The following is a 14,235-nucleotide window of genomic DNA, read 5'->3' as shown; positions in this document are numbered from 1 at the left end:
ATTTGTCTGTCAATGACTCTTGTTCCTTCTGGGCTCCAAACTTCCAGAAATACCCCAGCGAATTTGTCACAGCCCACGTGAATCTGAATCTGCCTGGAGACCTTACCCTTGGGCCCCTGGGGTTCTGAGCAAAAACACAAAACTGGAAGAAAAAAAAAAAATTGCTGCTGCCTGAATTTGGCTCATTGCTGGTGGCCAAGCCGGGCACAGAGGTGGCCAAGGGACAGAGCCCTTCTGTCCCCAGCACAGGACCTGGTCTTACTGCTGGTGTTTGCTGGAGCAGCCCCTTTTTTGCACTGGGGGGGTCTGCAGCAGGCAGCACCAGGTCAGGCACCCGAGGAGAGGCTGCCTGGAGGAGCCGGGGAAGATGCTGGCAGCGCTGTGACGCACGGCTAGATGACTAAGTGGGCTACTTCCCAGCTGCCAGCTTGTCTTTGCGATATTAAGCCTTTCCTCTCCGCTGTCTTATAAGAAGTGAAAACTTGACACGTAAGCGTGTGTCAGGCGGAGTCCAACAGACAGCAGCAATAAGGCAGGAGCGGAGGTGAGCTCATCGTGCGCCTGCAGCTCCCCCGGGGAAGCGGCAGCGCCGCGCTCGCACCGGGGCCGTCCCCACGCTGCCCACCACGAGCCGGGACCCTCTGCCGGTATCGTGCCACGGCCTGCCAGGACAGTCGCCTGCTGAGCTCCACTTGCTCGCGGGGAATCATCAAATATGCTGAGTTTACAGCCCTGCTGGCAGCGCTCTTAGCGCTCCTGCGGCCCCGTGTAATTGGGATTAAATAGAGGCGAGTGGCACCTCTCTGCATTGCCCATGGGAGCCAGGGCTGGCTTGTGAATAGGAAGCGGGGACAACGGCACGCCTGGGGAGGAGGTTGGGGCAGCGGCTGGGTGCCTCTCTGCACATCTTCCATCCCTGCATCCAGCCTCTGGCATGGCCTGAGCCCCCTGCGCTGCACCGCTTGGCCCCGATGCTGAGCCCCAGCCCGAGAGCTGAGCCTACCATAGGGAAAACGTTGCAGGACGGGGGTACAGCCCCGCAGCCCAAGCCCCAGACACAGCCAGAGTTTAGCTCACACCCTGGCAAGACTCCTTGTCCCCCCTGCCCTCCCCTCGCTCCTGCTGTCACCCAGCACCCCCGTGGCACCGCAGCACCCCCCCTGCGGCCGGGGGCCTCTCCTCCGCAGAGGGAAGCCACAACTTTCCAGGGGATGTGCGAGAGGAGATGACAACCCCATGCTCTGCTGCGATGCTGCAGGCAAAGTTAACTGTTTTGACTGTCTTTTTCTCTTCTGAAGCAACAACATGGCTCCCAGGCACCTTTTTTTTTTTTTTTTGAACCAGCAGCTCTCTCCAGAAGGCCATTCATCCTCTCCTGTCACTTGTGTACTTGCAGAGAGCATTTCTCTGGGCAAAAGCAGCTACTTGCTCGCTGACTAATTACATCAAAATATTGAGGGCAACAAACAAACCTTTAACTCCACTTGCCAGGAGCTTGCTAGGCGCAGAGCTTCAGGATTACAGAGGAGAAATGTGTGCATCAGCAGGAGCAGCTGGGGCTCACGGCCACAGCTCCTTGCAGAGACACAAACTTTTCATCCTTGCTGCTTGAGCAGGGCTAACTTTGGAGGCACAAGCACTGAAAAAGGGTACAAAAAAAAAAAAAAGGCCAGGTTTGACCCCAAACACCTGACTGCCAAACAGACATTGTCCTCCACCCCCTGTGCTGCCTTCCCCTGGGTGGGAAGGCTTCAGCCCCGAAACACCAACGCCAGGTGGGTTAACCCCAGCCAGCTGCTGGGGGGTTAATCCACACCTCGTAGCTGTTTCTACATGCAGGTAACTCAGTACTCATCACCAAACTCAACCAGCCATGCTTGGGGATCCCAGGGACAAGCACAAGGCAGAATTACTCAGCACCAAATTGTCAGGTTTGTGGGATTGTTTAAAAAAAATTTGAAAGCGTTTGGAGTGTCACCTACAGGTTTTGCCTCAGTTTTTAAATACCGTGTGCATGAAAGCTCCCCTAGAGCCATCTCTTGTACCTTATAATAATATTCACCAGGGGATCCTCCTAATGCAGGGTTTAATTCATTGCTGTTGAATACACCTGACTCCTGCGCTTGCAGAGAGCATTCAGGTAAACACGCCCGTGAGTTGCGGCTCAAGGAGACAATTACAGCCCTCGGTCCCGTCCTCCACGCTGAGCAAAAAGGTCTGAGTGTGCCACCGAGGAGGAAGAGGCTTCCTCAGAAGAGGCTTGACTTGCAGATGCTGGCCTAGGGAAAGCCGCACGCGTGCCAAATGGTCTCAAGCGAAGGCACGAAGCAGAAGAAACCCGAGTCCCCGCTGCAGTTTATATTTAATTAGAGCAGAGGCAGCTTATGCAGCAGTTTCGGAAACATATTGTCTTACAGCATATTGGGTATTTGTATCTTAACAGCTCGACATCGATTTCTTTTATGTGAAGGAAGAGAGGAAAGAGAACTGTGTGCCCTAAGTTGTGTTAGCTCCAAAGAGACTCCCGTACCACTTGGTCTAATGTTTAGAGTAATCAAAGGCGTGAACTCATGTATTATGGATGGGAACGAGAGTTTTCAGTCTTCTGCAAAAAGGAATCTCCAACGTTTGGTATTTTGTTAGCATGCTGGCACCATATGGCTCTCCCCTGCTGATATTCTTTCACACCAGAACTTTATGTTCAGATGCTTTAGTTAATATTTTACCCAGCAAGCATAAACAAGATGCAAAGATTGCAGTCGACAGCAACCTCCTCTTAAACCATATACCCGCGTTAATAGCGAAAGATTCTTTCAGGAAGTAGTTTACCAAACACATGCCTGGCTTTTTTTCCCCTCCTTTAGGGGTCCATTTACTTTAACCGCATTAGCATCAAACAGAACACAAGCAGAACACCCAAGGAGGACATTTTCGCTCCCTTCCTACTCAGTTTCCTTGCAGGTCAAAGGCAGCAGTGGACGCGGGCGGGTGCTGCACACAAGTGGTATTTGAGTGCAACTCGTAAGGCTGCAGCTCCGTGGGTTTTGCATTCCCAGCTGGAATTTATCCTGGGGCTGTGGAATCGTCCCTTATCCACCACTGCAGTGTTTCATGAGGGATGTGCAAACCTATTTACGGGCCAGCCCGGCCCCGTGCTGACACCACCCCACAATCCAACCCCACAAGGCGAGGCGCGGGGAGCTGGCTGCTGCTGCAGGGCTTCGCCGGGGTCCGTCCCGCCCACCCCACAAACGCAGCAGGGGGATGCCGGAGCACCAGGCACATATCCATCAGCCAGGCAAAGCTGGCAGCCCTCAGGAAGAGCTGCCCCAAACACCAGCGTGCCGAACCACCAGGCAAAGCCAGCAACACCGTGTCCGACCTGGCAGCCTTCACCAGGAGCTGCTTTTCCCTCCACCCTGCCCCAAGTTGGGCACAGAACCACTCTGCAAGGATGCGGCTTAGACATTTGGCTCTAAAAACAGCATTTAGATCCCCCATCCCCCCCAAATATTCTTATTATTCTTTAATATTCTTAAAACAAATAGGACCCAACAGATGTCTTTCAGCCTGCACTCTTATTAACGAGAATATTGTAAGAATGGAAATGAGGTCACAAATGTTTAATACTTCATTTAAAAAGTCTTCAGCTTCTTTAAAGAGTTCCACTAATCCCAACATGACAGATGTACAAGGCAGTTTTGCTTGGGGCAGATTAAAGTTCTCGCTCTGATTTGCTCTTTCATTTGGTCTGATTAAAATAACACTACAATTTTTTTAATGTGCTGACTTCAAAATAAAAAAAGGGAAGAATAAAAAGAATAAAAAAGTGACCAGTAAAGGCCAGCATGATCACAATAAAAGCAAGTTTATTGTTGTTGAGATAAAAAAGCGAGACAAAAGGAACTGAGGGGCAGACAGCCCGCACCCAGGTTAGCATTAAAGCTCTGCGTTAAAGATGAAAGGGGGACCTTTCCAAACTATGTTTTTTCCATTTGAAAGTGTTTATTAATCTATTCTTTCTGAAGCAAAAAGTTCAATGAAAGACAGATCAAAAGTATTTTAGATCAGGTGAAAATTGTATTTTTTTTTTTTTTTTTAAACTAAGCCAAAATGAAAAGCGGATACTGCAGAGCGTGTCACTGCATTACGGCCGGTCAGAAGAAGCGATCCCTGCCACCCTTTCCTCAACAAAATTGTGCTGGAAATTCCCTGCGTCCTTTCCTGACATCTTTTTGCACCAGACCAGCTTCCAGACTCTTTCACAGCTACCTGCATTTCCTCGCTGCTATAAAACACACGGGGCAGCCCAGCCGAGGGGCTGGCAGGGGGCTGAGCCCCGTCACGTTCCCAGCCTCTCCTCTCCCCCATGGCCTTGATGGAGCTGTGTGTGGCAGGGGTCTGCCCAATTTCCTGACCTCACCACACGCCTGTAGCATGGACAGGGGCATGTCTAAATTTGATATCTGAAACACAGACCCATAAGGGGTAAACTGCAGGATGCCCGGCTTAGAGGATCCCAGATTTCACTCTCAGATCCCAGGCAGTTGGCCTGGGCCTTCCTGGCCCCGAATCCTCTCCTGCCTCAACATCCCCACTGCAAAACCACAGCAAGACCTCACAGAAGCACTGCAGGGAGGAGTAACCTCCACGCTAGGCTTGTGTTGTGTATTCAGTCATTTTTCCTTGCAACTCCAGCTTGTGCCATCCATAAGCATCCACCAAAAAATCCACAGAGAGTTTCAGATTTCCAAAGAATGGCCCTGTTTGGGTGATTTTTGATGCTTTCAGTCTTTGCACATGAATATTTAGCACGTGTTCATGCCACCAAGGTGTGTCCCCCCCCCCCCCCCAGCTGGTGGTGGGGCAGGAGCAGCCCCCCTCCAGCACAGGACCCTGTCAGAGCAGCTCAGGGATCCCCTCCTGCGGGACACCGGGCGCTGCTGCTCTCAGGCAGGGAAAGCCCAGCAGACCTGCACGGGGAGGACACCCCCGAAAACTGCCCTTCATATTTAGTGTCCCAGTCCTGTCCCCAAGGGCCAAGCCACCGCGCAGCAGCTCCCAGCGAGCAGCTCGCGAGCTCTGCAAGAGCAAACGTTGCACTTTCAGAAATTATCAGAGCAGCCTACCGAGAAGGGAAGCTTGTTTCCTCCAAGCGTACACACGCACAAAGCTCTTCTCTCCTTGGCTAAAAGAACCGGGGGGACGGAGGGGGTGACAGGTTTCCTCCCACCTCTGTTTGAAGCCGGAGGGATGCCACAGCCCTGCTCTTCGGTATTACTCATGACCCGGTTCCCAAATCAGGAGTCTCGTGTAAATTCATTTCACTAGAAGCAAGGTGGTTTGGGGCATCTCACCTACCCCCAGAACTTCACAGCACATGCTTATTGCCACGCTTCTTTATCCACACCACCGTCTCCTAAGGACTAGCTGCTGGATCAAGTTTATTTCGCAGAGGTAAGCAGCCTCAGCAGCACCACAGAGTGTTTTAGGTTGTGGGAGGCTTCACGCAGCCCTAAGGCTGCCAGCGGTGCCAGCCAGCGTGCTCCAGGGGACCCTGCAGCACATGCCCAGGGACACCAGTACAGATCTGCAGGAGTTATTTGCAGAAACCAGCAAAAATCAGGAAAAAAGGTGGAAAAAAAAGTGCAAAGAGTGAGGCTTCCTGACAGCAACTTCCACCCTGTCAAAACTCTAGAAGTATCTGGGAACTGAGGGCATGGGCAGGAGTTAGTCGGGGCTAGCATCCTTCAGACTACCGCTGTAGGGCTGCTTCCCCAGATGACAAATAAACCTGGGGTCCGCGGCCACCTTTTCAGCCCTCCTGGATATCAGCATCCGTGCCTGCTCAGCTGAGGGTAAACCAGCATCTGCACAGCACGGAGCTGATGGGGGAGGTGAGTGAAGGTGGTGGGGTACTCCCAGCTCCGTAAGTTTGCAGCGTGGATCCTCCACCCTCAGCTCCCACGCACGAGAAAGGGCAGCAGCTACAAAGTGACAGGAGACGTCCTTTGTCGTTCAGGAAAGAGCTCAAGCAACTAAGCCGTACAGTTCGCAGCTGTAAAAATAAGCCCTTGCCATTCACAGACTGCCACACGGACACAAAGCGAAGGGGGGAGCGGGTCTTGCCCCCCACTTTGCCATCAGCTCTCACATCTGATTTCCCAGCGGTAAGGCGATGCCTCCCCCGGCCTCCCCCCACCCCTTCCCAGGGCTGATTTCACATCTTCTGGGAAGCCCAGCCCAGCCGAGGCGATTTCCCCCGCACGCTCCAGCCTTTACTGTAAGCCTGCTGCTTCCCCCTCGTCCCTCAGCTCTGGGGGCAGAGGGTCCCCAAACTTCCAAGGGGGCAGATGCAAGCACCCCCGGCAAAACCAGCACCCCCCAGGATGCAAAAGGAGAAAAACAACCTCACCAGGTGGGGAGCTAGGGACCATTTTGCATCATACTGATTTATTTCTGGGGCTCAGGGAATAAAAGTCACCTGCCACCCCGCAAACCCCAACGCAGAAGCAAGCTGGGGTTTGGGGGAGCAAGACAAACTGATACTCCTGAGCCCCTAAACCTGCGTTATTCAGCTTGCCCAGGGTGCATCGATGACTTCGTGGTCGTTGTGCACCCGAAGAGGAGCACGTCCCATCCCCGGCAAGGGGCCCGATTTGATGCGGCACCCTAAGGCCAAGTTCTGGGGGTGTGCGGGGGGGGGGGGCAGTTTAACAACGTCTGCTAAAATGGCAGCTGCTCTGACGCCGCGCTACGTCTTGCAAAGTCAGCCCTGCCCTCCCCATCATCTGACTGCCAGGAACCGGGGCAGGCCAGCTCCCGGCGCCGCCCCCCCCCCCGGGCCGGGGGCAGAACCAGAGCTGCGCCCCCCCCCCCGGACCCCCCCCTCCCCTTCCCGGACCCCGGTTCCTCGCAGAAGTCCCGGCCCGGCTGGGCTATTCAGCGGCCTGATGACTCCCCCCGGCTGGGTGCCACCCGGGCTCCCTGCGCCCCCAAGCCCAGCCCGGGGCGATTTGCCAGCCCAGCTCCACAAAACAGAAGTCTGGGGGGGTGGGGGGGGGGATCCTCGGGCTGTTTGCCCCCCTCCCCGGCTCCGTGGGAGGCTTTGGGGACAAGGATGAGCCCAGGGTGGCAAAGGGAGAGTGGCGGCACCGCTGTCGCCTCCCCCGCCCCACAACAGTAGGGACAGGGGAGGGGAAGGAGAGAGGTGTCCCCCCCCTCCAACCCCCAGGGCTTGGCCGGAGGGTGGGGGTCACCGCCACCCCCTCACCCCAAAGCTACCGAGGTGACACTCCGCAGGGACACTGAGCGCTGCCTGGAGCCCCCCTCCCGCAGCGGGACCCCCCTGCAGCAGGGCTGGGGGCTCCGGGCTGCTCGGGGGACAAAAGGCCCAGCCCGGACAGACCCCCCCGGGACGGGACCCCCGGCCGGCCCCGAGCTGCTGCCCACCCCCGGGGCACGGAGCCCCCCTCCCCGCAGTGCCACCGGCCTGGGACTGAGCCGGACCCACGGCTTCGGGGGTCCCCGGCCCCAAATTCCGCCGGGACACGAGGGGGGGGGTCCCCGCCTGCTTTTGGGAACGGGACAAATCCAACTTTGGGGGAGTTTTCCTACTCCTCGCCTCCGTGCGGTCGGGATGCCACAGATCGCTAAACCACTTTAAAAAATAAAAATAATAATAATAATAATAATAAAAGGGTGGGAGGAGATCCTCGGCCTTCCCGAGGTGGCAGAAAGAGGGGAAGGATGGGGGAGAGGGAGGACGGGCAGGGAGCAGGGGAGCCGGAGGGAAGAAGTTGCGCGGGGCGAGCCCGGGGGGGCTCCGAGCAGCAGGCGCGGGGCTGAGCTTTGCAACACGCGGCTGCTCCAGCCTGCGCCGCTCGGGAACAATAAACAGGATCATACAAAGAAGTGGAAAGGCGGCATCTTTGCTTCTGGTTTCTATGACAGCATCGGAGACAACCCAACTATAAACTCTAATTCCTAGATTCCTCCCCCCCCGCAAGCCGCCCCCCCCCCCCCTTTTGTCTGCCATTAATTAGAGTGGCCATATGGAAAAGGCTGATAATAACAGCAGATGAGCCGACGAGAAGGGGGAAAGGGAAAGAAAAGAGAAATAGCTAAAAGTAGCGGCAGGGCGAGGGATTTACCCGGGGCTTTTTGCACTTGTTTGCAGAGGCTGCTCGGAGCGAGGGGGTTCAACAATAGCGGGGGGGGGGGGGGGAGGGGAGGGAGGGCGGAGCGGAGGGGGCTTGAGGTTGCCCCCCACCGTTTTGGGGGTCGCGGGTGCTCTGCCAGAGTCGGCCCGGCCAGGTCTGGGGAGCAAAGGGCAGTTGCCCCCCACCCCGCCCCGGCATCCCGGCTCCGGGGGGGGCTGGCATTAGGCATCCCCCCGAGCCTCCTGGTACCGCGGGTTAATGCCCACGACTTGCCCCTGGCATGCGGGGGAGCCTCGGGGGGTGTCGGGACCCTCTTGGGGACACGTCCCCTGGAGGGGGGTCGGTCCTGCCCGCCGGGGAGCTGCGCCCCAAACTCAGCCTAACTCGCCGGGGTCCATCGCAGCGGCAGCATTTCCCCGGGGCACCGAGCCCCTTCCCCCGAACCATCCACAGAACACCACCACCAGCAAACTTTGCTGAAATTGATAAAGAGATTAGGCGAGCAAAGCCTCTTCCGAGCTAGCTAAAAATAAGAACCCGCAGATTTTTCTGCCGCGGTCAACGCGCGGGGAGAAATCCACAAACATGGCACGCTTCCCTTGGTCCTCGCTGCTATAAATAGAGAAGTCTCAAGGAGTCAACGCTGGGGGAGAGGGAAGGAGTGGGGGGGAAAATAAAGAAAGAAACAAAACGCAAAAGTGCGCTCGTGGCAAGAAGCGGGGCAGAGGCTGGGGCGTGCAAGCGCAAGCCCCGCACGCGGAGCCCCGCTGGGTCCCCGAGGGGTCCCCGAGGTGGGCTGGGGGCCCTGCGGGGCACCGAGGGCTCGGGGGGAGCCCGGAGAGGGACGAGCCGAGCCCGGCCGCGCACCGCGATCAGCACCTCCGAGAGCTCCGCGTCCCGGCGCCCCCGGCGTCTTCTGCTAACACCGCGCTCGCTGCCCTCCGGGTAAACATCCACCGATCCCCCGGTCCGCAAACCCGGCAAGCATCCTCTTCCAGAAATATTCAGAAAGTTTCCCGGCTGAAAGCGATGTCGTGTTTATATATATATATTTTTTTAAATCTCCTCCTTCCTCGTCTTATTCAAGCTCTTTTCAGTCAGAAGCAGAATATGTCCACTAGCGTCTCGCAGCCAGCGAGAGAGCGAGAGAGCAAAGATGGACCTAGGAGCATGATGATCATCATAAAAATCCCCTCGGTTCTCCAGTGCAATTTTCAAAACAACAACCCAGCCTTCGTGCTCTAAAAGCGAAACGCCTGCGTCTGTTTACATCAACTGTGTGCTCCGAAAGCCTTTCCCCTCTGTCTCAATCCAAGGGAGGAAAAAAAAAAAGAGGAAAAGGAAAAAAAAAAAGAAAAAAGCCAGCATTATCTGCCTTTGTCAGCGAAAGAACATAATATTGACTTACCTTTCCCCACAGCTATTGTCTGCCCCTTTGCAAAATGACATCACGGAAACCAATCATGAAATTTGCATGGGGGAGGTTGTGGGGGGAGAGTTCTTGGAGGGCAGCCCACTTCCCTACACCAGTAACACGCGTGTAAGACGGGTTGTTGGTTTCAATTAAATATCTGATACTCCTTAGTGTGTGAACTCTTAAGCCTGCTAAAGGCAATGTCTCATTTACTTAATGACCGCTCTCATTAATGGAAATGGTACAGAGGGGGCTTGCTGCGCCTTCCCTTTGTAAATACACTACCCATGAACCCTTGGGGTTGCAATATATCTGTTTACTCTCCGAGGTGAAATAAATTTACAGTATAGCATCAAAAAGAGAGAGAGAGAGAGAGAGAGAGATGGAGCTGCTGACTTGAGCGCACGGAGAGTTGGGGCTCTCCCAGCCCCGCCGGCCCCTCTCGCTCCCGCTCCCCCTCGCCGAGAGCCAGCAGAAGGTGAGGGATTTTTGCCCGAGCTGATTCATAATTAATATGCACGAGGCTCGGGGCTCCTTTGATGGCAGCAACACAAAAGGACGGCGAGCGCGACGAGCACCGCGCCGTCCCCCCTGCGCATCCCTCCGCGTGGTACAGCCCAATAATTCCTAATAGCAGCAAGCAGCGAGTGACAGATGCCCTGGGTTAGCACAGCTCCAGCGAAAGTACTTTACAATATTTATTGGTGGTTAGGAAGATGACCTATCACCATAAAGAACAGACTGGGAAATTTATCGCCTCCATGAACCTGGAAGTATTGCATATTAGCTGATATACATATTCAAAAGCGAGCGCTTAAAAGGTGTGTAAATATATATATATATATTTTTTTTCCTCCCCTTAAAGAAAATAAATGGCACAAGGTGTTCCCGGCAGACGTCGCCTCACCCCACGAGGGACGGATCCCGACTCGTTCAGGACTTTGGGACGGGGAGGAGAAGACCGCGAGGATAAGTCCTAAAAGAAAACGGTGGCTGAAAGAGTTCGGGGGGTGTTTTAAGTGAGCAAAGCCCCGTGTTCTGCCCGGCCGCCTGCTTTCCTCCCGGGCAGAGCCGCACTTTTCCTTGCGGAGGCCCCCGCAGGAGCCCCCCCCGGCAGAGGGGCGCATTAACACTTTGCTGGCAACTTTTTGGAAACGGGGGCAGGGGGAGCTGGGGCTCGCCTTCCTACCCGGCTCTTTTCCCTGCACCCTCACGCCTCCCCCGGCACTGATTCAGACTTCGCTGTCATCGTACTGAAGATTTCCGAAAAGATGCGGGAGGGAGCCCCAGGAGCCGAGGCAGGGAAAGCCGGGTCCTGCCCCGGTCCTGTCCTCTCCCCTGGAAGCCCCAGCCCCGCACCTGAGCAGCTCCTGGGGGAACAGGAGGGGAAAAACCCTGGGAAAAGCCCTGGGCACTGCTCGGGGGCTCAGCCCAGGCAGCCCCGCCGGGACCCTTCCAGGCACCGTGGGCTGGAAGGAGTGCAGGATGCGGCCCCGTCCTGCCCACGGACTGTTACGGGGCCATGGCAGGGGGACACTGAGAAAATTCACCATTTAGGGCGTTTTGTTGAGAAGAGGGTGACAAAAAAATACATAAAAAAATAAAAATAAATAAAAAACCACTAATTTTAAACTGTTGAGGTAGTCTTGGAAATTCTTGCGATGCTCATTTCCATGGCTCGCAAGCCTGGTGTGCTCCTAACCCGCGAGCATAAAGGAGGTATTCAGCAGAGAGTGCTCCTGAAAAGCCGTTTTCTATCTCCTTTGGACACACCACGGAGACGGGGATATTTTACATCCTAAACCTTTGGCATTCAGAAATTCTATTAAACTCTTATCTGCAGGCAGCAGGCCTGGTGCTACACCGCAGCCCCATTGTTCTGCGCCCGCGATAGGATCAAAGGCAGGGCCGGGAGGGCTCAGCGCCTCTCCCCACAGCGCTGCCTGGTGCTCCCCGGCCCTATTTCATTTAGACACGCAACGCTAAAACTTGAGAAACAAAAGCACGATAGCCAGGACGGGAGGCAGGAGGGAGGTGCTTTCTCTTGTGCTCCCGCATAAATCCGTGCGTGCACCGCCGCTCGTGTACAAATGCGCACGATGTGCAAAACGTACCTGTGCCTCCGAGTATCGGCACGGAGGTGTTTTATTATCGCTGCTCTTGCATTTATTAGCAGGCGGTGCGCCCAGGGAGCCCTGAGGCAGGTCGAGCTCGCGGCTTTGACACCGTTTGCTAAGCTCGGGGATACCGGAGGCTGTTCGGCTCCCCTTTGTTCCCCAACTCGCCAACTTCACCTTCCCCTTCTCTCAAAACCTCCCCAAAACGGTGCAACCAACCGGCCCCTTACCCCCAGCTTCCAGTCACCACCAAGAGCTCCAGCAAGCAGCAGGACTCCCCAGACCCCCCCGCACATCCCTCCGCACCCCCCAGGCTCCGGGGGCAGCAGCCCGGGCCGAGCAGTGCCGAGCCGTGCCAGCAGCGGCTCAGCACCACGGCAGCGGACAGCTCCGGCCGCCCCCGTCCGGCTTTTAAGGCATTTTTGCACTTTTCATTTATTTTTTTATTATTATTTTTAAGCTCTACAGTCACTTCACAGACGATTTCAGGCAGCAGGTAATTATCGTGCGCTCCCGGGTCTGAAAGAGCTGCCGCATCCCCGAAGGGAGCCGTGCAGCCGAAAGGTATAAAATAAAAATATTCAAATATTTTCGCCTTTGGAGCATTGTTTGAGACGGGTACGCTGAGGATACTGACTTCACGTCGCCTATAGAAATGAATGCCAGAAGGGTTTGGTTTTTTTTAAGTGGATTCCCTTCACTTCTGTCCCCATGCAGCGTTCTTATTTATTTATTTTAACGTCTTCCTATGCTCATCTTTTCTGATCAAGCATTTCAAGTTTCAGGTTATTTAAAATAAAACTGCAATTGCTTGTGTAAATACAGACATAAAAAACGCCGTGCTGCAGTTCTCTTGCTTCGCTGAGACTGTTCCGAAGTAATTTAGATCTCAAACTTTATGCATTTGTAATTGGCACCAGCTTCTCCGGTTACCAGCTGGGGGTGAAAGATTTTTTCCTTGTTTCTTTCTGAAAGCTTCTATGCAGATGGGCTGGCTGCCTTAATGCCTCAGACTACAATTAGTGCCGTTGTATGCCGAATAGAAATGGCCAGCATTAATATTGTATATGGAACAGCTGAAGGGTTGCGAAGAAACCTGCCCACTACAGGCCCCTGGCAGATGGAACAACATGCACAGGCACAAAAAAAAACTTTTAATAACCCTCTGCTCGCTCTCTGGCGCGCCCCTTCTCCCCGATTTGGGCGGTTCCTTCCCGAGGAGGCGATGCCTTTGTCTCACCCCCATCTAGAGCTCTTTTCTCCCTAAAAAGCGACAATTGAAGCAACCGGCAGCTTTTGCAAGAGGCACCTTGCGTTAGCCCGGTACTTTCCCTTTGTACCTCGGTTAACGCAGGCACCGAACCCGCCCCCCCCGGCTCACCGGGCGCGAAGCGACTTTGGTTGCATGCCACCCTCGCACGAGAGCAAAAACCAAACCGAACTTAGCAGAACTGTGCCAGAAGTGGCAGAAAACGGGATTTGCTCCCCTCGCCCCCTGCCCTTTGTAAGCAGCTGGGAGCCTCGGCAGCGGGGACAAAGCCCGGCGGAGGCGCGCAGCAGCAGCAGCCGCCCCCGGGGCCGCGCGCGTCCCCGCGCACCTGTAGCCCCGCGGGGCCGCGCCCGGAGCAAGGCGGAGGGCGGGGGTGGAACGAGCCCGGGATCTCTCCCGCTAAACGCAAACTCGGGAAACCTGCGCTCTGAAACACCCTTTCCGCTATGACATTAGGGGGAAAAAAAAAAAAAAAAGAAAAGAAAAAAAAAAAGCCAAAAAACAGCCCAGAACAAGGAGAGCATTTGTGGGACCGCCTTCCCCCCAGCCCAGCGAGCCCCTTTGCGAGGAGGGGCTTGGGCAGAGTTAAGCCGCTCGAGAGCTTCAGAAACAGAGGGAGAGTGGGGGCACCCAGCACGCCCCCCCCCCCACCCTTACCCACGCCCTCCCCCCCCCTCCGCCCCATCCGCCGGCTACGAACCGAGGAAAGTCCCGCAGAGCTTCATCCTTGCCGGCGAGCGGTGGCTGCCTTCGCCGGGGAAGGGAACGAGGGGGCCGGCGGCCGGGAGGGAGCGGAGGCTCCGCGGGGTTCCTCCCTCCCTGGGAAAAGTTCCCGGCCGGAGCAAAAACTTATCCCCGCCGCCGGCCAATGGCACCTCGCCGCCAAATCACTGCAGCGCACTCGGCGGCCAATGGGCGGGGGCGGGCCGGGGCCCGGCACAATGGCTCTGCCCCCCCCCACCCACCCCCCGACCCCCCTCCCCCCCCAAAGGCCAAGCATCTCCGTGTCTTTAATTAGAAGAGAGCCGAAGCGATAACGTGCACGTCCCAGTCGGGGGTTATAATCCTATAATCACCGCCCCCCCCCTCCAGGCTGAGCATCCCCGGAGCCCCATCCACCTCCTCTCGACCCCAAGAGAGCCCATGGCTGATTGTGGAGTGACAGTGTCATCCCCGCCCCCCCCCCAGTTCAACCCGATGGCACCCCAGGGACCTGGCAGCCCCTGGGGAGCTCGGTGGCTGGGTGAGCGGACCTCTTGCACGTTTGAGTCT

The 14,235-nt window shown here is 55.8% G+C and overlaps 1 protein-coding gene across 2 annotated transcripts in view; it reads right to left on the bottom strand.

Annotated features, from left to right (window-relative positions):
• MYT1 (myelin transcription factor 1) overlaps window positions 1-13,902 on the bottom strand; it is a 63,601-nt gene extending 49,699 nt beyond the window's left edge. For both annotated transcript variants that reach the window (XM_083801139.1, XM_083801140.1), the window contains exon 1: window positions 13,664-13,902. In XM_083801139.1, coding sequence (XP_083657265.1) covers window positions 13,664-13,688 — 25 coding nt within the window. In that variant the 5' untranslated portion in view covers window positions 13,689-13,902. The remainder of the gene's footprint in view (window positions 1-13,663) is intronic.
• Window positions 13,903-14,235: the final 333 nt, after the last annotated feature.

This window comes from Anser anser (assembly GCF_964211835.1).
Source record: "Anser anser genome assembly, chromosome: 16".
NCBI lineage: Eukaryota > Metazoa > Chordata > Aves > Anseriformes > Anatidae > Anser > Anser anser.
Note: the sequence above shows the minus strand (reverse complement) of the source record. Positions and strands in the feature narration are given on the sequence as shown.